The sequence below is a fragment of the Sorex fumeus genome, unplaced genomic scaffold (assembly GCF_029834395.1).
Source record: "Sorex fumeus unplaced genomic scaffold, SorFum_2.1 ptg000122l, whole genome shotgun sequence".
Taxonomy (NCBI): Eukaryota; Metazoa; Chordata; class Mammalia; order Eulipotyphla; family Soricidae; genus Sorex; species Sorex fumeus.
The window spans coordinates 13,941,095-13,964,217 of NW_026606179.1; the positions used below are offsets into that span (position 1 = coordinate 13,941,095).

At 56.5% G+C, this 23,123-nt stretch overlaps 1 protein-coding gene across 4 annotated transcripts; it reads right to left on the minus strand.

Annotated features, from left to right (window-relative positions):
- Positions 1-4,034: 4,034 nt before the first annotated feature.
- On the minus strand, positions 4,035-18,581 carry VASP (vasodilator stimulated phosphoprotein). 4 transcript variants are annotated; one of them, XM_056135946.1, is made up of 13 exons: positions 18,162-18,581; positions 9,112-9,283; positions 8,839-9,004; positions 7,653-7,734; positions 7,291-7,340; positions 6,958-7,199; positions 6,774-6,868; positions 6,226-6,277; positions 6,055-6,091; positions 5,643-5,688; positions 5,446-5,536; positions 4,534-4,591; positions 4,035-4,445 (listed from the first exon to the last, which is right to left on the minus strand). In XM_056135946.1, the coding sequence occupies exons 1-13, from the start codon at positions 18,164-18,166 to the stop codon at positions 4,408-4,410; spliced, it is 1,134 nt and encodes a 377-aa protein (XP_055991921.1). In that variant the 5' UTR covers positions 18,167-18,581; the 3' UTR covers positions 4,035-4,407. The 4 variants fall into 4 exon arrangements, with proteins under 4 accessions (XP_055991921.1, XP_055991922.1, XP_055991919.1 ...); XM_056135947.1 differs by having other exon boundaries at positions 6,055-6,088; positions 18,162-18,579; XM_056135944.1 differs by having other exon boundaries at positions 6,774-6,871; positions 18,162-18,577.
- Positions 18,582-23,123: the final 4,542 nt, after the last annotated feature.

The window sequence follows — 23,123 nt, forward strand, 5'->3', positions numbered from 1 at the left end:
AATTGCAGGGGCCGGAGTGATACGACAGCGGGTAGGGTGTTTGCCTTGCTTTTTTTTTTTGTCTTTTGGGTCATACCTGGCGATGCCGAGGTTACTCCTGGCTCTGCACTCAGGAATTTCCCTGGCGGTGCTCAAGGAACCATATGGGATGGTGGGAATCGAACCTGGGTTGGCCACGTGGAAGGCAAACACCCTACCCGCTGTGCTATTGCCCCAGCCCTGGGCGTTTGCCTTGCACGCAGCAGACCTGGGTTTGATTCCTGGCATCCCATATGGCCCCCCAACACCGCCAGGAATAATTCCTGAGTGCAAAGCCAGGAGTAACCCCTGAGTATTGCTGGGTGTGACCCAAAAAGAAAAAAAAAAGTATTTATTTGCTTTTGGTTCGGGTCTGCAAGTTCTAGGGACTAGGCAGTGCTGGGGCTTGGCAGCAGGGTTCTTGCACGCACTGCTGCCCCCAGCTTGTTGAGGCACACCCCAGTCCTCCTTTTTGTCTTCTTCGGCTAAGTAGTCAAGGTTCAGACACTCAGGCTTTAAGTCCCCTGTCCCTATTTCACTTTCCTCCTGGCCTTGGGCAATGAATTTTACTCCCCTTTTCCTGTCCATGGCATTCGCTGCTTTTTGGGCTGTTGTACTGCACCAAGGTGGAACCATCTTGTTCTTCACTTTCCTGCAGAGAAAAACCTCGTTCACCTCCTCTCAGCCTCTGCCCCATTCCTCAATCCTGAGGGATGTCCTCAGGAGCGTGAGTGCACGTGCGTGTTCACGCACGCACGCACATGGTATGTGTACACATGCATGCGCATGGTATATTTTTCAACTAGAGAAGAAAGATTTACCCCAGACCCTCCAGGGAGATTCCTGAAGCTCTCATAGAGCTCCCCGGAAATGAATGTTGAGTCACGCAATCTTAGAGTTTTACCAAGAACAGACCACCATGCCCTGGAGAGTTATTAAGCTGTTGACACCAGCCAAAACCCCCCACCTTTTCCACACCCATTTTTGTCAAATCCTGATGTTTTACTTATTTTTAAAACGCTTATCTAAAAAAGATTTTTTTTTTAGCTTTTTGGATCACTCCCAGCGATGTTCAGGGTTTTTTTCTGGCTCTGCACTCAGGAATTACTCTTTAAAAAGTGAAACAGGAGGGGGCTGGAGCAATAGCACAGTGGGCGTTTGCCTTGCAGACGACTGACCCAGGTTCAATTCCCAGCATCCCATAGGTCCCCCAAGCACCGCCAGTAGTTCCTGAGTGCATGAGCCAGGAGTAACCGCTGTGCATTGTGGGGGGTGACCCAAAAAGCAAAAAAAAAAAAAAAAAAAAAGTGAAACAGGAGGTTCAAAGCAAAAAGTACAGAGGGCAGGACACTGGCCTTGCATGCAGTTGACCCCTGTTCCATCCCAACCACCACATATGGTCCTCCCAGCCCACCAGGTGTGATCTCTGAGCGCAGAGCCAGGAGTAAACCCTAAATGCTAAAGGGTATGTGTGTTGGGGATGGGGGTGGGGTGCAGGGGTGCTGCCTCTGTGGTCGCTGACCCCTCTGCCCTCTCCTCCTGCAGTGTACCACTGGGTGGAGATGCGCACCAAGCTGAGCCTGATGGGTTTCAAGAGCCAAAGCATCAAGCGGCTGAACGAGGAGGCGGCCGCCGACTTGGGCGCCGAGCTGCTAGGTGAGGCCACCATCTTCGTGGTGGCCTGTGGCTGCCTGATCCTGGAGTACCGGCGACAGCGGGTGCAGAGCCGGCGCCAGGATGAGGAGCAGCGCGCCGCCTGGAACGCTCTGCGGGACGAGCTGGACCATCTCGCACTGGCGATGGAGGCGCTGCAGGCGCAGGTGCAGAGGCCCCAGCTGTGGGGACCTCCCAAGCTCCCCACGCCGCAGCCAGCGGCCTCCGCGCCCCTGGCAGCGCCCTCCAAGCCCTCGGTGGCCCCCACCCCCCTGGCAGCTCCCTCCAAGCCCCCGGTGTCCCCCGCGCCCCTGGCAGTGCCCTCCACGCCCCCGGTGGACCCCGCGCCCCTGGCAGCGCCCTCGGAGCCCCAAGCATCGCACTTGGAGCCCCAAGCATCACACTTGGAGCCCCTGACAGTGCCTTTCACATCCCCTGCAAATCTGATTGTGCCCCCTGTGCCCGAAGCTGTATCCCTGACAGTGCCCTCTGTGTCGAAACCCCAGGTCTAGGACCGGGGTCGGGGATGCGGGAGCCTGGCCGAGAGGTGACTGGTTCAGTCAGGCAAGAGATGGGCTCTGGGGTCCTCCATCCAACCCCCCCTTTGGTCTGGAAACTGACCTGCCCTCTGCTCCCTTCCGCTGGGATCCCGGTGGGACACACTCATGCACCTGCAACCAGCAGCACTCAGAGACCTAAACAGGGACCTTCCCTGGAACCCTCACCTGGCACCCAGAACCCCCTCCCCTTCTCATCAGTATGGCCCATCACAGGTTCCTAGGGACCACCCCTGCCCCTGCCTTTCATGTACCTCACTCTGGCAATGGATGGCACCTGGGGCATGTTGGCTCTGGGGAGATGCCTGGTGCCTGGGGTCCTACCCACACTGAACAGACCAAAACCCTGCTGTTCCTGGAGGTCACCACAGTGGGTGGGCAGTGGGGTAAAGGGTCTGGTTCAAGGCCACCCCATTTTAGTGATTAGGTTGCACTTTTATGCGGTTTGGCAGCCACCCGGGCAGTGCTGGGCCATTCCTGGCTAGAATGATCCCTGGCGGTGTGAGCATTGGAGCAGGTTGCTCCATTTTTCAGTTCCCAGCATCCCTTGCCTGACCCAAGTTCTGGACCAATTTGTGCCATGCCCAGCGCCCTTTTTTTGAGACCCCCTCAGTTCTCCAGTTACTAATGGGGGTCACTGTTTTATCCCCAAACCTTCCCTTCAAACCTGCTCCTGCGAGTACTCAGGGATCCCACTTCCTGCCTCCAAACTGGCACCCCCAGTCTTTTTTGTGTTTTGGGGCCCCACCCAGCAATGCTCAGGGATCACACCTTGTGGGGCACAGAGGATCGTATGTGGTTCCAAGGACTGAACCCAGATTATCTGCATGCAAGGCAAAGAACCCAGATTATCTGCAGGCAAGTGTCTTCACTTCTCAAGCTCTTTGGCGCAACCCCGTACCCCAAGGTCTTTCTTACCAACAAGCTCCCCCCACCCCCATGCAAATGGAACGAGCCAACACAGAAGGGGGCTGTGTCATCTACTACCTTCCTGGCCCCCAGAGCTGACTATTTTTGGTGACTGCCTCCCCCGCCCCCCCTTAACCATTAAAGGAACAGCTTTGGAATGTGAGTCCCATAATGCACATCTGTGAAACAGAGCTCCCAGAAACCAGGAGGGTTTTGGTGAGAGGGGAGTCCTGTCCCACAAGGGGAAACTGAGTCACAGAGGACACGTAAGGTCTGGCCCATGAGGAGTAGCTGTGACCTTCTCCTGGGGGTATGAAGTTGAGTGGGTGCGGTGTGCTGGTGGGGGGCAGGTACAGGTGGGAGGGGGGTCAGTGGGGGCACAGCGAGGGCCCATCCCCCCCATTCACAGCACTGTGCCCTTCAAATGATTCCAAAAATCTTCATGTTTATGAAAACTGGCAGGTTTATTCTGCAGGGGTCCATTTTCAAGAAGCTCGAATGAAGGCAGGAGAGGCCACCACTCCCTTCTCCTCCCCTTATGGTCTTTGCCTAGAGGGTAAAAATGTTCTGGACCCCCAAACCTACCCAAATTAAAAAAACAAACACAAAAAAAAATAAACAACAAATGACAACAAAAAACAGCTGAGGTTCCAAAAAGTTACAGCATCTTAATTCCTCATAGAAAAGGGGAAGGAGCCAGAAGGAAAGGAGGTCCCTGGGGTTGGGGAGGAGGTACCCCCAGCCTGGAGGGGCTCCCCCCTTTAAATAGCTGTCCCAACAGGGACAAAAGGTGGGGCTACGGCATTTAAAAACTCCCCACACCCCGTTTTATCAAAACCAAAGAGAACAAAAATTTCCCTCCCCCCCAACCCAAATATATATATTTTTTTCTTAAAAAAAAAAAAAGTTTTTCTTTTTGAAGGCATTAAGCGTTAAAGTGAATGTAGAAGGGGGACTGGGGTGTTCCCTCCTTCACTCCCCCTCTCTGTGGACCTCATTGGTACATCCCCAGAAGAGGACCCGCCCCCAAGGGGAAAGGACCAAAAGGAGCAAAGGGTGGGGGCCTCCCCAGCCAATCAGCAGCCAGTCGGGGGTGCAGGCGTGGAGCCAGGAAAGCCACGCCCCGTTGGAGTTTTCCAAGTGGGACAGGGAGTGGGGAAGCCGCATTCCTGTATAGCCCTCAGCCAGTTCCAAGTCAAGTCGAGGCAGGGAGTGCAGGGGGCCAGGCGGGGTGCAGAAGGGAGACACAGGATCTTCTGGGGCCCTATGGTCAAGGGGAACCCCGCTTCCTCAGCTCCTGGACAAAGGCTGGAAGGAAGCAAGGGGCAGAGGTCAAGGTCTGAGCCACACCTCACCTGCACCAGCCCCCACATTCTGCAGTGGCAGGGCGGCTCACCTTCAATGATCTCTTCTTTCACTTTCTGCAGTTCCTTTCTCACTTCTTCCAGAAGCTCCTAAACAATGAATTTACTTGTTTGTTTTTGGCTTGGGGGCCACACCCAACTGTTCTTAGGTGCCCTGGCTCTGTGCTCCGGGGTTGTTCCCGGCCAAGCTGGGGAACTGAACTCAGGGACTCCGAATGTGCTCAGCCTGGCGAGTAACTGCAGCTGCAAATAACTGGCTGGAGTTTATCGGGAAAGGGGCCGGGTCTTGGCCAGAGGAATTTTCTTCATCCAAGGGTCAGAGGATGCAGATTTATGAGTACCCTGCTGCCTCCACAAGGTCAGTGAGCAGGCTACCAGCTGACTAGACAATTCGAAAGGATAGTCTTGGACCCGAAGAGGCAAAAGAAAAATCCTGGAGAACATCCAGTTCCAGGTGCTGCCAAATACATTCAGGCTGACTGCGGCAGACTACAGACTCCGGGCACCATTGGTGGTCTTGGTCCTGGAGCCAAAAAGGCTCTGGGTACTCGTGGGGAATAAGTACAGTGTGACATTAGGAAGGTCTATCCCTGGCATGGAAAAGGGGCAAAAGGGGCATGGTATTGGGTCATCCCTGACGCTGACCTAACCTCTCCCTTTCTCAGACTGAAAAACTGAGGTTTGACGGGGGGCACACGAGCTGTGTTTATAGCTTATTCCTGGCTTTGTGCTCAGGGATCACTCCTGGAGGGGCTCAGGGGTCCCTGTGCAGTGCCGGGAGGTGAAAGTGCCATTGGTTGGCTGCGTGCAAGGTTGGCACCTACCCCACTGGAAAACTGAGAAGGCTCAGCTCAGTTGCAGACACGGGACGGAGATCTCCCGTACTACCTCCCTGCAATATTCGCAGAGCCCCAGCCTCCCTTCCAACCCCCACCCCTCGCTACCTGCTTCACCCGCTCCAGTTCAGACTCATCACTGGAGCTGGACATCGCAGGGTGTGCCTCGGATGTGACCACAGACGAAGAGGACTTCATCCTGCACGGTTGGGTGGAGGAGAGACATGAGACCAGAGGACCACCCCCTCACCCTGCGCCCCTGCTTAGGGGGACCGTGAGGTCCAACCCCAGTCTTGCCGACTTACCTCGGCAGAGTTGTGCTGTTCTTCTCCCAGGGTCTCCGCACAGATTCTGGTAGCAAAACCAGAAATCACAAAGATCAGCCCCGGAAATGCACATGATACCCCAACTCTACTTTTCTCCTCATTCTGTTTTTTTTTGGGGGGGAGGGGGTAGTGGGAATGGAGCTTGGGGGCTGGGGCTTCCCCTGCTGGTATACAGAGCTTACAGTCTGAGGTTGGAAGCAGGGTTGACCACCTGCACTCCTGTACTGTGGGGTCCTTCCTCCCCCGCTTTATCAGGCCGGGTTCCAAGAACCATCTCAATGGACTACAACCCCAGGTATGATTTGCAACGGATCTCCCCGGAGGAGACTTTAGCTGGAGAACGGGGCATGCTGGGACTTGTAGTCCCCAGCCGAGGCTGGGCACAACTCACCGCTGTGCACTGGGACTCGGGCCTCTGGCTCCTCCTGCTGGTGGAAAATTAGATCGTCAGGAATAAGCCCCAGCCCCACCTCTTCCCCAACCGGCTTTTCCCGGGTCAGAGTCCCCCATGCCGGCCGGCCGCACTCTCTCCCTTTCAAAGGCACAAGCAGCCCCAACTCACATTGGCAGATTCATCTTTGGGGGGCTTCTCCCCAATTTGTGTGGCTTTCCTTCTGCAGCAGGGAAATGCAGAAATTGGTGCCGGCCCACCCCTTCCCCGACCCCCAGCCACTCAACCACCCCTGTCCAGGTGGTTTTTCCACCTCTAGCTTTGGGGTTTGGGCTTTGACCCCTTTGGGTTCTTCTCCACTGGAAAATCAGATTTGTCACCACACAAGGCTCTCCCGGGATTCTGAGACAAGACTTCCCAACGCGGGGCTCTAGAACCTTCTCTAGGAGACCCTGGCTGCAAACATCAGCCAACGGGGGACATCCCTGGCATCCTGTCCCCCGTGGCTAGCTGAGCCAATCTCCTGCTCCAAAGAGTGTTTCTGTAATTTTTTTGGGGGGGAGGGCACACATGGTGGTACACAGAGCTCACTCTTAGTGGGCTGAGGGGCTCTATGGGATGCTGGGGATCAAACCCAGGTCGACCTAGTGAAAGGCAAAGTTGTCCCCATCACACTAGCGCTCCAGCCCCAATTTCCAGAACTTTAAGGGCGGGCTCACCTGCGGGCCAGCATGGCGTTCATCTCTTCCATCAGCCCCCCTCCCGTGCTCCGGCTCTCAGCTTTGGGCCCTGGGGGGGGCCCCGAGGCCTCCTCCTGCTGGAGAAATCATAAAGACCACGGGCTGTAGTGGGGGGCCTCCTGCCATTGTGCCATCACCCCCACCCACCCCCCACACTTCTCACCTTACTGACTTTCCTGAGTTTGGCGCCTGCGATGGCTGCAGCCAGCCCGGGCGCCCCGACCCCTCCGCCACCGGGTCCTTGTGCTGTGGGGAGAGGGGGGGCCGGGGGCGGGCCTCCCCCAGCTCCATGGCTCGGGGCTGAGACCCCCGACGGGGGCAGGCCCGGTGGTGGTGGGGGACCCGGAGGTGGGGGCGGCCCGGGTGGGGGCGGGGGGCCTCCAGCGGGAGGAGCAGGGGGACCTCCTGGAAACACACAGAAAGGAGGGGGTGGCGTTGAGCTAGGCGCCTTGTCCTCAGGGGTCGTCGGGCACCACGCAGGGGGGGAGGGGCTCACCTGCATTGGAGGCCCGGCGCTCCAGGTGCTCAGGCAGGCCCGGCGTCTGTCTGAGGGGGTGAAGGAGGGTGTGGTCACTCGGTGCCACGATGATGATGTGCCCCACCCCCCACCCAAACCCCTAACTGTTTGGCCCTCCCAGGGAAGGGTAGTGTGGTGTCCTGAACTACAGGGCACTGGATCCTTTGAACCAGCAGGTTCAGGGAATTGGCAGGGGGGTCAGGGGGAGGTGGGGGCAGGGCGGGGGCGTCTGGAAACTGCCAATTCCCGGTCCCTAGCTGGGACTGGGAATCAGACCCTTCTGGAAGCTGAAAGGGGTGGGGGGGTGTAAGTGTCCTGAGTGGCCAGCCCACTGGTCCCACCTTTTCTGCTGCTCCGCCTCCTCCGAGAAGGGGCCGTTCTGCGTCGGCCAGGTGGGCGGTGCTGCGGGGGGCGGGGGTCCACCTGCAAGGTGAGAGTGGAAAGTGGCATAACGTCATCAGGGGCACCCCAGCTTTCCAGTTTCTCCCCTGTGGCTCAAGAATCCGGCCCAGCTCCCCCTTCCTCCTTCCTGGGAACCTGCCACCAGTCTGAGGTCGTGGAGCCGCCCCGCCCCAATGAGGCTGCACAGGCTTCCTGGGGTGGGGCTCAAAGGACCAGAAAGGGGCCCTTCACTAGCCCCCAGGCCACCGACCGGAATCTAGAGGAATAAACTTGAATTCCAGCCAGCCAGGAAGCCTGGATCCTCCCTAAGGCTTGGGAGGCCTCAGCACTGGGCACCCCCACTCCCAGGCTTCTGGTTCCCAGGACCTGAACCAACCAGCAGTTTTCTGGGGCTGCCAGACAGGCCACCTCTCTTCAGGGGTGCAGGGAGGACCAGGAAGCAAGCACCTGGGATTCAAAACCACACAGCTGCAGCCTCAGCCCCTCTGTCCCCAAAGTTAGGACCCACCACCAGGGTCTTGGAGGGCTGGTTAAAAAAAGCAGCAATGGGGCTGGAGAGATGGTATGACGGGGAGGGTATCTGCCTTGCACGTGGCAGATCTGGGTTCAATCCCCAGCACCCCATATGGTCCCCTGAGCACTACAAGGTGAGCCATTCCTCCCCTAAAAAAAAAGACAAAGAAAAGTAATGTTGGTGTCAGAGCAATAGTACAGCAAGTAGGACACTTGCCTTGGGCACAGCTGACCCAGGTTCTATCCCTGGTACCCTAGATGGCCCCCTGAGCCCCACTAGGAGTGATCCCAGAACAGAGACAAGGGTGTGAGCATCACTGGGCGAGACCCAAACCCCCCTAAAAAAGAAAAAAGTGCAGGGGCCAGGGAGAGCTGCCCAGTGGTGGGCAATGGATGCTCCATAGGCGTCAGGGCCTGAGTTTAAGCCTTGACACTGCGGGTCCCTGAGTACCACCGGATGTGGCCATGGGGGACCCCGGTGGCCAGAGGGCCGTCTTACCGACCCGCCTATTCTGCAGATGAGTAAACTGAGGCGGAGAGGAAGGACGGCCCCAGGCTTTGTGGCAGGGCTCAGGGGTCCCCCTGCCCACTCCCTGCCCAGCCGCTTCTGACCTTCCAAGGCTTCTAGGGCGCTGGCCATGCCGGCGGCAAACTGGGCCGCTTCCTCCTTGCTGCCAAAGTTCAGGCCCCAGACTTGGCGGGCATCACGCCACTGGTGGAAGCTGGGGGTGGCCTGGTTGTACTTGACCCCCCGGACAATGGCACAGTTGATGACCACCTGGCAGCAGGGAAAAGGGGGGTGAGGGGGTGCTGGTTGCAGGAGCTGGAGGGGAGGGGGCACTCAGCCCCCCAGAGCACAGGGGACAAAAGGGCGGGGGTATTCACCTGCTGGTCCGGTGATAACTTGCGGCCGACAACCCGGAAGGAATTGGCCGTGGGGTTGTGGTAGATCTGGACACGGCTGAAGGTCTGTTGGCCGGTGCCCGCGGGAAGCCAGCGCTTATTGCAGTCATCATACAACATCACAGTGGCCCGGCTGGAACAGACGACCGTCTCGCTGCCAGGAGGGGACAAGGAGAGGGACCTGGTCAGCCCAGGGACAACCACCGCCTCCATCTGGGTGGTCCTGGGAGACTGGACAGAGACATCGTGTGGGGGAGAGAGAAAGCGCACAGAGAAAGCAAACTAGGGCTGGAGCCATGGCACCGCGGGGAGCATGCTGGGCTTCAAGTGCCAACCGGGGTTCGATTCCTGGCAACCATAGGATGTCGAGCTCTGCCAGGAATGACCTCTGAGCATTGCCAGGTTTGGCCTAAAAAGCCAAGAAAACAGAAACGACAGAGGAAGATAGAAGTGAAGAGAGGACACACAGAAATGGACAGGGAAAAAAGAGACCCCCAGAGGGAAGCAGGCCAGAGGGGCAGAGACCCAGATCTGGCCATCAGGAGGTGGACAGACCAAAGGGCAGGCAGGGGGATGTCAGGCCTCAGGAGAGGGGAATCCCAGTAGCAGTGGGGGTGAAACTGACAAGAAAGGCAGAGCTGGAGGGGCTAGAGCGATAGCACAGTGGGTAGGGCGTTTGCCTTGTATGCAGCCAACCCAGGTTCGATCCCTGGCATCCCATATGGTCCCCCGAGCACCGCCAGGAATAATTCCTGATTCCTGAGTGCAGAGTCAGGAGTAACTCCTGAGCATCGCCAGGTGTGACCCAAAAAGCCAAAAAAAAAAAAAAAAAAAAGGCAGAGCTGGAGGAAGAGCCAGCAGCCAGCAGAGCGCAGAGGACAGAGAGGCAGTTCCGACAAGCAGGGAGTAGGAAAGGGACGGGGAGCGACTCAGGGCAGGGAACCAGCCCTATTTCTACCCAGTATTCTGGCCCCACAACCACCCTGCTGTGCTCATGGGAGGAAGCTGGGGCTCAGGGAAGCCAAGCTAACTTGCAGCAAGACAAGGAGCACTGTGAGATCCCAGGCTGTGCCACTTCCTGCTGCCCGCTCCACCATCCGGTCCCATCTCCCAGGGCCATCGGCAGACACTCCCTGCTTGCAGGACATGTCCTTGACAGGCAGTGACCCAGACAGACCCAACCCCACCCTCCAGGGCCTCCCTGTTCAATTTCTTAGCAGACAACGACAGGCCAGGGCCAGGGCACAGGCCCAGACGAGCCAGAAGGACATCCTGGAGGAGGCAGCAGTTGACAACCTTGCAGGAAAGAGTCAGCAGATGGGCTCAGGGTTCAGGATCTGACACCCACAGAGCCGGGTTCAAATTCCCACTGGAGGAGACTGGAGCAATAGTACAGCAAGGAGGGCGTTTGCCTTGCACGTAGATGACCCGGGTTCAATCCCCAGCATCCCATAGGGTCCCCTGAGCACCACCAGGGGCAACTCCTGAGTGCAGAGCCAGCAGTGACCCCTGAGCATCGCCAGGTCTGGCCCCCAAACCGAAATAAATGAAAATAAATTTTACAAAATGAATTCCCACTGTAGAAGTCAGCTGCTGCTGGAGAAGAGAAGGCGTTCATCCGGGGCAAGGGGAGGAACAGTGAACTTGGGCACAGAAGTCACTGGGCACAGGCGGGGCACGCACACACTCTTGTTACAGCCAGAACCCACTCACCTCTGGGTCCTGTTGGCCATGTCCCACCAAAACCCCCACCCCATCGGATTCTGCAGGTTGCGAGGTGGGGTGAGGGCTGATCCCTCCTCCCCCCAGGGAGGAAACTAGGCTCCCAGACAGGAAGTGACTTGCCCAAGATCACACCGAGCAGAGGTGGGGGCTGGGGGGGGGGAGTCATCACCCCCACCCCCACTGGCTCTTTCCTGAAAAGAGGAAGTGGGTGCTCAGAGGTTTCCGGGGAGCGCAATGGTCTCCCCGCAAAGGCACTGTCTGGGGGAGGGCTGGGAGCCTGGGGCAGGGTGAGACAGGACAGGGACAGCCCCTCTGTCCAGGCTCCTAGCCTAGTCAGTGGGCAGCTGGGACCCCAAGTTGCCATGACTGTACCAGTTTCCCCCTATGGTCAGCCTAAGCCAGTCCTGCAAAGTCCCCGATTCCCTCCCTGGCCCAGCCCAAGGGCGCTGCTCCAGCCAGTTCAGGAAAATGGCAGAGGCCCAGGGAAGGAGAGTGACACGGCCTGGGTCACACAGCACAGCAGGAGCAGTCCAGGGATTCAAATGCAGGCCACCAGGTCACACAGGCCCCGGGCCATGTGGAAGACTGCCCCCCACCCCATACCAGGTGCCATCTGCACAGCTCCGGGGGCTTGCACTGCCCCTGGCAGGGCCGGGCAAGGGCCTCACCCACACCTGCCACCCACACCCAGGGCCGGCTGGCGGGGTGCCCAGGCTTGCCGTTCCCCACCCTGCCTGCACTCTGCTCTCCTGGAGGGCCCTGCCCTGTGGAGGCTCGAGCTACCGGCCTGACCCCGAGCTGGCCCAGCCCTTCTTCGGGTGGCAGTGTCCGTTCCTGAGGGGGCTCTGAGCCAGGGAGCACTTGCAGTGGAGCATTTGCCCAGCATGTGTGAGACCCCAGGCCCTGTCCTTGGGACCACAAAAAAAAATCTGACTGTCCAATATCAAAGGTGGGATGTCTGGGCCACCTCTCAGGCCCCCCCCTCCTCCACATGCTCCCACAGAATCAAGGCCAAGGGTCAGCCCCTGGCTTCCCCACAGCCCAGTGGTCCAGCCCCAGAGTCTAGGGCTGCTTCTCCAAGTGCCAGACACGTGCCTGCCTCAGGCCGCACACTTGTGCTCCCACAGCCTGTGTGCTGCTCTCCGGCTCTCAGCTTAAAGGGCTGGGAACAGGGAGACGGCTCAAAAGCACATGCTTTGCATGTGGGAACTCCCAGGTCAATTCCCTGGTACCACAAAGTCTACAGAGCACTGAGCCCGAGTAACTCCCCACCCCCACCCCCAGCACGATCAGGTGTAACCACCCCAAAACAAAACCACCAGAGAAAAGTCACCTCTTCTGAGAAGCCCTCCCTGATTGGCTTCCCTGGACATGAGCACTCTCTGTCTGTCTGTCTGTCTCTCTCTCATCTTACATTCCACAGCTGTGAAGCATCAAGACCAGCAGGGCAGAGGGTTCTCTCCTCTCTGTTCTCTATTGAACCTAGAGACCAGCACACAGTAGGCACTCCACAGTTGTTCTATGAGCCACCTGTCAGCTATTCAACAGCAGCGGCCGTGGAGCGGGGGAGCTGGGGTGACCCGACACTATTCTAGGCACAAAGAAGGAGTCACGCCAGGTCATACAGCCGGAAGCAGAGGGGCTGTTCTCTGAGCTCGCCCAAGTGTGAATGTCTTTTGAAAGCGGGGGAACAACTACAGGGAAATTTTTGTGCTCCAAGGTTAATCCTGGCTCGGTGCTCTGGGATCTCTCCTGACGGGGTTAGGGCGACCACATGGGATGCCGCTGATCAAATCCAGGTAGGCCGTGGGCACGGCAAACGCCTCACCTGCTGTACCACATCGCGCCGACCCCCATGGGGAAATTTTTCAAAGGCGGGGTACACCGTGGTGTGTCAGGTTTTTTGTCTTAAAGGTGGGGAGGCTATAAATACCTCCTTACCCAGAGGCGTGATGTGCCACTTTGCAGGGGCAGAGCTGGGGGCTGCGGGGGAGGACACGGGCCAACTTGGCTGCTCACCCTTTGGAACTGTGGGGTTTATTCTGGGAGTTTGGGTTTTTTTTTTCTTTTTTGGGGGGGGGGGGAGCCCATACCTGGTGATGCTCAGGAATTATCCTGCCTCTGCACTCAGGGATCACTCCTGGCAGTGCTCAGGAGACCATAGGGATGCCAAGGATTGAACCAGAGTCGGTCACATGCAAAGCAAGTCCCTAACCCACTGTACTATTGTTCTGGCCCCAGCCCCATTTTTTTGTTCTTTTTCAAAAAATTTGAGGCCACACCTGGCTGTGCTCAGGACTTACTCTATGCTCAGGGATAATCCTAACAGGCTCGGGGGACCATATGGGATGGCAGGGATTGAACCCGGGTGTACCGTGTTCAAGGCCAGGGCCCTCTCCTTTCTACTATTGCTCCGGCCAACTATGTGGTTCTTTCTTCTCTCATATCTTTGCTTTCTGTGAAGCAGAAGCAACTATTCCCTCTAAGAAACAAACTCAGGGCCAGAGAGATCATCCAGCAGATAAGACGTCCCTGCCCCTCACCTTATGAGACCGGGGTACGATTCCTGGTAGGAGTTGTTTGCTTTGTGGTGCTCAGAGATCACTCTTGAGCCCTTATCAGGAAATTGTCCCTGAGCACTTCAAAGCAAACATGCAAACCAGGAAACTAATTCAGAGCAGGGAGGGAGAAAGAGAGAAAGAGAGAGAGAGAGAGAGAGAGAGAGAGAGAGAGAGAGAGGAGAGAGAAGAGGAGAGAGAGGGGAGAGAGAGGGGGGAGAGAGAGAGAGAGAGAGAGAGAGAGAGAGAGAGAGAGAGAGAGAGAGAATTGGAAGCCCGGAGCTCAGCTCATGGTCAGCAGGTTTGATTCCAGGCACAGCCAGGAGCGACGCCCAGGCACAGAGTTAGCTTCAGAGCACTGAGGACTGTGCGCCAAAGGAAACAAAATTAGGAATTCATGGGCCGCAAGTCAGTAGGGCTGCACTTAGCTGCAACAGGTGTAGAGCTGGAGACCCCCAACCACCACCAAGGCAGCCGCAGTGATTCAGTGCTGCAAGCTGGAGCTGGGCACAGAGCTAGCCAAGTATCACTGGGAGAGGCCCCCACAATTCCTAAGCCTTGCTTGGGAGCCCCAAACCACCACCAAAGAAACAAATTCACATTTTTTTTTTGGTTTTCCTGTTTTCTAAAAAGCTGGGTAGGAGCAACCACCCTGGGTTCGATCCCTGGCAACCCCACAGGGCTCCCAAAGCAACCACCAGGGATAACTACTGAGTGCATAGTCAGAAATAAGCCCTGAGTATCATCAGCTGAGGTCCCCAAACAAACACAAACAATCGTCATAAAAATAAACAAAAATCTTGGGGGCTGGAGCTATAGCACAGTAGGTAGGGTGTTTGCCTTGCCTGCGGCCAACCTGGGTTCGATTCCCAGAATCCCATATGGTCCCCCAAGCACCACCAGGAGTAATTCCTGAGTGCATGAGCCAGGAGTAACCCCTGTGCATCCCCGGGTTTGACCCAAAATGAAAATAAATAAAATTCATAAAAAAAAATTTTTAAAAAATCAAGAGACAGAGAGATAGTAGAGGAGTTAAAAGACGATCACCTTGGGGCTGGAGCCATAGCACAGCGGGCAGGGCATTTGCCTTCCACCCGACCGACCCAGGGTTCAATTCCCAGCATCCCATATGGTCCCCCGAGCACCGCCAGGAGTAATTCCTGAGTGCAGAGCCAGGAGTGACACCTGTGCATCGCTGGGTGTGACCCAAAAAGCAAAAAAAAAAAAAAAAAAAGACTATCACCTTGCATGTGGTGGACCTGGGTTCAATTCCCACCACCCCATATGGTCCCCAGAGCCTTGCCAGGAGTGATCCCCAGCACAGAGCCAGGAGTCAGCCCTGAGCATGGAAGGGTGTGGACCCAAAAACCAGAACAGAAAATAAAGCTCTAAGCTAATCAAAGTGGGACTGGAAAATCCCAAAGCCAGGAAGCAGGGAGGGAGATGGGGGTCCTGGGGGAGGGTATTTCCAGTGTTCCCCTGGGGTCTCTCACCCTGGATCTGATGCAAGAGTGTCTTAAGCCCCAGCCAGCTTAGGATGTCCCCACCCTACAAGCCTCCCACCCCCCGTTTCTGGAAAACTCCAGTATGCGGTGGAGCGAAGTAACTGAGGAACCCCTTAGCCTTTGGATGCTGAGCCCTCACTTCCAGCCCTAGAAGCCATAACTCAAGGGCTTCCTATAAGGGTTCAGAGAGATCAGAGAGATAAGAAAAAAAAAAAACCTGAGGCTTGAGGCCTGGAATTTGGCTCAGGTTTCAAACAGCAGAGCTGAGTAAGTCCAACAGGAAGAAGAGAGCTTCTCATCGCTGGAGGTAATCAAGCATAGTCACTCAGGTTTGCGCAAACCTCCCAGCTTTGACGCTTGCTCTTCCTTTCACCTACTCATTCTGACCCCCCCCCCCAACTTTCCCCACAACATCCTTAAACCAAAAAGCTTGTGATCACACGCACTTTTTCCCACCACAAATCTTTGAGATATCGGGATCAAAGGTCTGTGGGGCCAACACAGGCTCACTCTAGACCCTCCTCCTGGTGGCCTCAGTTTCCCATAAGGGAACAGGCCGGGAAAGCAGTCATCTGTCTTCTGACTTATCTGCAGTACCTTCAAGGCTCCAACAGGCAAAGTATGTGAGTCTCACAAAAAAAAAAAAAAACAAAAAAAACAATCAGAGGCTTTCTTTTCCCTCTTGCTTTTATCCCAGACAGCCCCTGAATCTGGTTCAGGCTCGCCCAGATCCAAGCTGCGTGAACTAAGCAATATACTAAATGTTGGGGAGCCTCGGTATTCTAGTCTATCAACTGGGGGAGGCAGGAGGGAGCCCACCACCTTTTCCAATGGCCCTGAGGATTAAAGAGAACTGGACACCCAGCACCCGCCCAGGCACTTCAGAGAGACTCCATCAAACGGTCTCTGATTACTTCACCATACACGAGAGCCCTGCTAATGAAGGCGCCTATTGGAAGAGGAAAGAAAGGTCCCTGAATACCTCTCAAACGCTTTCTGCCCAAGACCTCTGCCCCCCTTCCTGGTCTTCCCACAATCCCAGCCCAGCGCCCTGCACAGCAGACACTCAACAAATATTTGTCAAACTGGGAGAAAAGGAACTTGATCTTGTAATTTTCCATCTTCAAGTCGGCTCTGCCAACTGCCCCTGGCCAGTCCCTGCTGACCCACCAACCGGCCACAGATCCCAGATCCTCCCCAACGTCCCCTCTGTCCACACAGCCCAGGAATTCGCTCCAGGACACTGCCTTGGGCCACTTCTCCAGCTGCATCCTAGGAACCTAGGGTCCTTGTGAACCCTAACTTTCCCAGAGAGAAGGGACACAGCCCAGGATGTGGGGTGTGGCCACTCAGCAGGGAAGACCCCCCCCCTCAGTGAGGGGGTAGGGGTCACCTTTGGGTAGACTAGACTTCAGCTCAACTTCTGCACTACTCGCCATCAGGAGGTGGGAGGTTTGGCCTCGGTCAGCGGTGGGGGGGGGGGTCCTGGGGAAGGGCCAGGGCCTCAGGGCTGGAGGGGGGGCGGGAGGCTGGCCCAGACGTTGCTTCTGCCCTTTTAAGGCCTCGCAGTGAGCCAGCGGCACTAACTCGGACATCCGCCATGCGCCTGGGACCGGAAATGGGGCTGGGGGGGTGAGGGGCGCTGCTGGGGGTTCAGGGGAGCCACCCAAGCGCCGGTGAGGGCAGGAGAGCCTCCGGGGGACCCTCTGGGGCAAGGATGTGGCTCGTCGGGGTGCAAGGGGAGGCAGGGGGGTGCAGAGGGAGGCCCCAGGCTTCCAGTTTTTTTCCAGCCAATTCGGTGCAAAGCAGAAGAAACAGATGCAGGAGGATTCTCAAAGGGTCATCAAAAGGAAGGCGTCCCCCCAGCCCACCCCATGAGGTGGGGGGGTGGGGGAGAAGGATGTGGGCACCAGGGGGTTAATCCCCAGGCGGCCCCTAGAGCCGCCCCCTCAAGCTGGGGGCTTTGGGGCAGGAAGTCCCAGAGAGAGTGGAGGAAGGGAGATAGTATTGTCAGACTCAAGCCCCAAGGGAGAGATTATGGGGGGCGAGGGGGAGGGATGAGCTAGGGGGAAAGCTAGAGCGATCCTCCAGCCTCCAGAGGCCCCGCCCTCAGGTGAGCCAGGAGTTTTCCGGGAGGCCCATAAAGCGACAAAAATCCCCGGTTCCCGGGATGTGGGGGGGACGTGGTACACCCCCAGAATAAAATTCCTGGGAGGATCGCCGAGACTCTCTGGGAAGCTTGGGTCCCAGGGGGGCGGGCTGTGACCTTGACGCCTTCCAGCGGCCTCTCGGGCACCCGACCGCTCTGGACGTCCAGGCAGGGGGTAGGGGGTGCGGGGAGGGGGCGAGCCAGGCGAAGGCGCCGCAGCGGGGCGAGCAGCCGGCCCGCAGCGCTGCCCGCCGCCCCCCACGCCAGCTGTCTCGACAGGTGAGTCGGGAAGACAAAGGCCCCCCCTCCCCCAGCTGCCGCGCCCCCTCCCTCCCCAGGGCCGCGCAGGTGGGGGAGCGGGGCCGCCCTCGGGCCCCGGGCCGGGGCGCCGCCCTCCGCGCCCGCCGCTCCCCGGTCCTAGGCGCCGCCTGTTCCTGGCGGCGGGGGAGGGGAGTCCCAGTCAGACCCAGGGGCTGCGTTCGGGTCGGTCAGCACCAAGCCCCCTTCATCACCGGGAGACAAAAATTACCCCCATAAAAAGCTGGGGGTTAAGTACCCCCGAAGTTGAGAGGCGAGGTCCCGCTCTGCACTCGAGGAGACTTTTCCCAGCGTCAACCAAAGCAGGACCCCGCAAACCCCAGTCTTGCATCTCAATCCCCCTTCCCGGTTCCAGGGACCTCCAAACCTACCCTCCCCTGATCCGCCCCCCACCCAGATCCCAAGTGCAGATTTGGGGCGAGGGGGTGGAGGGGGCGTGCGAGCCCTGCCTACACCCGGGCCTCCCTGCGAGCACTGTCTGCCAACTTGCAGAGCTTGTGGGGTGGGGGGGAGTACAAAATCCCGGAGTCCTCGGAGCGCCTCTCAAATGGGAGGGCTCCCAGGAAAATCTCCGCGGCGGCACCCCCAAGCCCTGGGAGTCAGGGAGAGGGAATCGGGCCCTGGGGCTCGCTCGAGACGGCTCGGCCTTAAATCCGAGGCTCCCAGCACCCGGTCCCCAAATTCCAGCTCCGAGCGAGTCGGGGGGGAGGGGGACAAAGGCGGGGCAGGGAGCCCGCGTCCGGCGGCCGAGGCTCTGCAGGCAGTTTTGAGGCTCACCTCATGGTGGCTCGGCAGGCGGGCGGCGCACCCACGGGTGGGTGCTCCCGGGGCGCCCCTGGTTCGAGCTTCAGGGGTTCGGGGCTGGCTCCAGGTTCAGCTCAGTCTCCCCCAGGGTCCCGCCCCATAGAGTCCGGCTTCCTGGGGGGGACGTGCACGGGGCCGGAGCGGATCGTCGGGCGCCTCCTCCCTCCGGGGGCTTGATCTGGGGTTCCTGCGACAGAAAGGGGGTGCGGCGTCCCCTACCCGGCGCGCCCCCTCGGCCGGCTGCTGCTACAATGTTACACTTACTACTGTACTTCTCTTCGCTACATTTGGTTCCAAAATTCCACTCCCCGCACCCACAATGCCCTGCGCCTTAAAGGGGCCGCGCGCACCTCAAGGCGCTGGGAGGTGGGGCTGGGGGTGGGGGGAGGAGGCGAGTGCGGGGTGGAGGGCGCTGGAAGAGCAACGCGGAACCCTAAGACTTCCGCTATTTCCCTCTTCCTCAAAGAGATTACGAGATCGCACCGAGAGGCACTCCGGGGGAGGTTCACCCCCACCCAAGTCAAGGGGAGAAGCTTGGCCGTGGGGAGGGCTCGTTTATCTCCCAGCTCTCCCACACTGGGAATATTTAGGGGGCTCTCAACGGAGGAAAATTTCTTCTTTCCATTTCTTTACATCTTGCTTTACTGGGGGGAGGGGTGGCCCCGCAGAGGAACCTAGGCTGAGCAGAGACTCACAGATGCTGCCCCTTAAATCCGGTCCTGCCCCACCTCTGCTGATCTACTAGGGGTCACTAACGGGTATCCCCGCTCCCTGCCTCCAGCCCCGCCGGGGAAGGTGAGGAGGAAGTGGGCCGAGGGGGCGCGGCCGGCCGCTGACTCACCGCCGCAGGGGGCGGGAAGGGGGGGTGCGGCGCTGGACCTGGGTGGGGATGGGACAGCGGGTTCCTGAGCGGACTAGGTCCCTGACCGCCTCCCCCCGCACTCGTCCTGCCGTGACTCAGTTTCGCCCACGGAGGATGGCTGGATGCTCCGTAGTCAGAGGGCACGGAGGCGGTGGAGGAGACCCTACCCCAGGCGCTGGCTGGGGGTGGGGAAGAGCCCAGATGTACCCCGACCCCCTCCCAAGCTTCCGCAGCGAGGCCCGCCCCGCGTGACGTCACCCAGGCCACGCCCCTACCGGAGCGCCACCTGGCTTGGGTGCAGGGCCCCAGCCCCGGGATAGGAGCTTGGAAAATCATCCCTTGGGTGACTGGGAAAACTGAGGCCCGAGGCAGGGAGAAGTATGTAAACCGAGGCTCCTGAACCCCAGTAGGTGCGAGTTATGAGCAGAAAAGAGGCGATTTTCAGAACTAGGACGAGCTGAGGGAATCCACCTGCCCAGCAGTTGACCAAGCCTGGTTATCTGAGAGGGCCTCTCCCTCTTTTATTTGGGGAGGTTTTGGAAACCTAGCCCACGGGGTTTATAATGATTTCTGTGTCCCCTCGGGTTGTGGAGTCTTGGGGGGCTGAGATAGACTTGATCTATTCCTTTATCTCCCTCGACCAGCAGAAGCAACAACACTTCTCACCTCCAGGAGAAGCCTGGGGCTAGTGAGGTTGAGCAAACATTTTCCTCTGTCTCAGCATGACCATCTAACATGAGAGGGGTAAACTACTGTGTGACCCCAGCATTCCAGTCATGAGTCTGAGAGTTCCTTAGGGCTGGAGAGATAGCACAGTGTGAAGGCCTTGAAAGCGGTGGACCCCATTTCAATCCCCAGCACTGCATATGGCCCCCTGAGCACCTTCAGGAGTGAGCCCTGAGCACCGCTGGATATGGCCCCCAAACAAAATACAAAGAAAAAGAAAGGAAAGTGGGGTCTGAGCGATAGTACAGCGAGGAGGGCGCTTGCCTTGCATGTGGCTGAACTGGGTTCAATCTCCAGCATTCCTGAGCACAGAGCTGGACAGGAATAACCCCTGAGCACTGCTGGGTATGACCCAAAAACCAAAAAAAAAAAGAGAGAGAAAGAAAGAAAGAAAGAAAGAAAGAAAGAAAGAAAGAAAGAAAGAAAGAAAGAAAGGAGAGAAAGTTCAAGTACTAAATAATCCAGACACCTTAGATATGATACAGGGGGAGGGCAGTACACAGACATAGTACCAGGAGTAAGACACTTGGTTTACACACAGCCAACCCAGGTTTGATTCCTGATCACATATATTCCCCAAGTACCACCAGACCACCAGATGTGATCTCTGAAGACTTATTGGTATGACCTTAAAACAAAACAAAAGGGGGGCTGGAGCAATAGCACAGTGGGTATGGTGTTTACCTTGCATGTGGCCGACCCAGGTTCAATTCCCAGCATCCCATATGGTCCCCTGAGCACTGCCAGGAGTAATTCCTGAGTGCAGAGCCAGGAGTAACCCCTGAGTATAACCAGGTGTAACCCCCCCAAAAAAATCTGAAGCAATAGTACAGTGGTTAGGTTGTTTGCCTTGCACATGGCAGACCCAGGTTCAATCTCTGGCATCCGATATGGTCCCCCAAGTCCACCAGGTGAGATTCCTGAACTTGCAGACAAGAGGAAGCCCTGAGCATTATCAGGTGTGATCCAATAACAACAGCAAAAACAAAATGTGTGCACATGGTTTCAGTTTGTTTGTTTGGGGGTTATTTCAGCGATGCTCAGGTTATTTCTGTCTCTGTGCTCAGAGATCACTATCTACTGTATTATCACTATGGCTCATATTTGCAGTTTTTTGTTTTGTTTTGTTTTGGAGGGGAGGGGGCACAACAGCAATGTTCAGGGGTTACTCCAGGCTACACACTTAGGAATTATTCCTGGCAGTGCTAGGGAACCATATGAGATGCCAGGGATCGAACTTAGGTCGGCCATGTGCAAAGCAAGTGCCCTACTCACTGTACTATTGCTCCAACCCAGATTAAAGCTTTTTAAAAATGTCAAAGTGCCCAGGGATATAGCCAGATGGTAGAGCGAATACTTTGTATGTATGAGGCTCTGACTTTGATCCCAAGCAGCAGAAGGGGGGATTTAATAAAATGTAATGACTGGGACCAGAGAGATGATAATACAGAGGTTAAATCACTTGCCCTATGTGCAGCCAGCCCCAGTACAATCCCTGATAGGACATAAGGTCCTCCAGTATGGCCAGAAGAAACCCCAATCCCAAGCTAAGATTAGCCCCTGAGCACTCCTGTGTGCTGGATATTGTCCAAAATAATAAAAATTATAATAATCACTGTCACTGTCCTCCTGTTGTTCATCGATTTGCTCGAGTGGGCCCAGTAACATCTCCATTGTGAGACTTGTTGTTACTGTGTTTGGCATATCGAATATGTCATGGGTAGCTTGCCAGGCTTTGCTGTGCAGGGGAGATACTCTCGGCAGCTTGCTGGGTTCTCTGAGAGGGGCAAAGGAATCAAACACAGGTCGGCCATGTTGGCCGCATGCAAGGCAAATGCCCTACCCACTGTGCTATCGTTCCAGCCCAATAATAATAATAATAATAATGGTAATAATAAAATTAATTGAGACCAGAGAGCTTGAGTACAGAAGGTAGGGTGCTCACCTCGCATATGACCGACCCAGGTTTGATTCCTGACACCTGATAAGGTCCCCTGAGCCCCACCAGGAATGATTCCTGAGCATAAGCCCTGAGCATTGCCAGATGTGGCACACATACACACACACACACACACACACAAAATCTGCCCCAAACAGATAGTCCAGACCCCTATATCATAGAAAATCTTTTATTTTGTTTATTTATTGCCACATGCAGTGGTCCGCTTGCTCTGGACTCAGGAATTACTCCTGGCAGGGTTCAGGATACCATATCGGATGCCAGGGATTGAACCTGGGTCAGCTGCATACAAGGCAAGTGTTCTACCAGCTATACTATCTCTCCAGCCCATGCATGTGAGGAGTCTGATCAAGAGTTTTTTTCCAGGGTCAAGGGATTGCAGACCACCTTTAGCAATGCTAGGGGGTTGAATATATTCTGGGTGGCAACTGAACCAGGGTCTTTGTTAGCAAGACAAGTGCCTTTGCCACTGTCCTGTGTCTCCAGCTTCCTGATCTAGGATCTGTCTGAGCAATCATGTGGGAGTGAGAAGTTGGTAAGAGTCTCAGACGTTCTTCTCTTCTATAGGACCACCACTGCCGATCCCTTATCTGAATTGTGAGGTAACAACTTCAATGAATGAGGGGTGTGGAGCTGGAGCAATAGCACAGCGGGTAGGGCATTTGCCTTGCATGCGGCCGACCTGGTTTTGATTCCCAGCATCCCATATGGTCTCCCGAGCACCGCCAGGAGTAATTCCTGAGTGCAGAGTTAGGAATAAGCCCTGTGCACTGCCGGGTGTGACCCAAAAATTAATTAAGTAAATAAATAAACAGCACTGTAGCACTGTCCTCCCATTGTTCATCGATTCTAATATGCCACGGGGAGCTTGCCAGGCTCTGCCATGTGGGCGAGATACTCTCAGGTTGCCCGGCTCTCCTAGAGGGACCGAAGAATAGACCCAGGTCGACCACATGCATGGCAAACACCTTACTTGCTGTGCTATCGCTCCAGTCCAAATAAATAAATAAAATGAAAGTGCATTTAAAAGTTAAAAAAAAAAAAGAATGAGGGGTGTGATCAGAAAGAAATTGTCAATGGATTCTTGCGCAAAACTAACTCAAAACAAGCACCCGAAAGAGGCTAGAGAGATAGTTCAGCAGAGAAGGTGCTTGCCTTGCACACAGCTGACCCAGGTTCAATCCCCAGCATCAAATAGGTCTCATGAGCACCCCCAGCTGTCATTCCTGAGCACAGAGCCAGAGTAAGTCCTGGGCACAGCCAGTGTGACCCCAAAAGCAAAAAACCAAACAAAAATCACCCAAACACAAAACCCAAACAAGGCCCCACCTAAAGGCACTATATGTCTGTGTGGGCATGCAGAGTAAAAAATCTGGAAAAATCCATT

Bases quoted from the DNA above. Each gene is read 5' to 3' on its own strand.
- VASP (XM_056135944.1), bottom strand. The intron at 7,341-7,652 runs GTGGGACCAGTG...TCACCCCCTCAG, and splicing joins GAGGCGGAGCAGCAGAAAAG to ACAGACGCCGGGCCTGCCTG. The intron at 6,092-6,225 runs GTGAGTTGGGGC...ATTTTCCACCAG, and splicing joins CCAAAGATGAATCTGCCAAT to CAGGAGGAGCCAGAGGCCCG.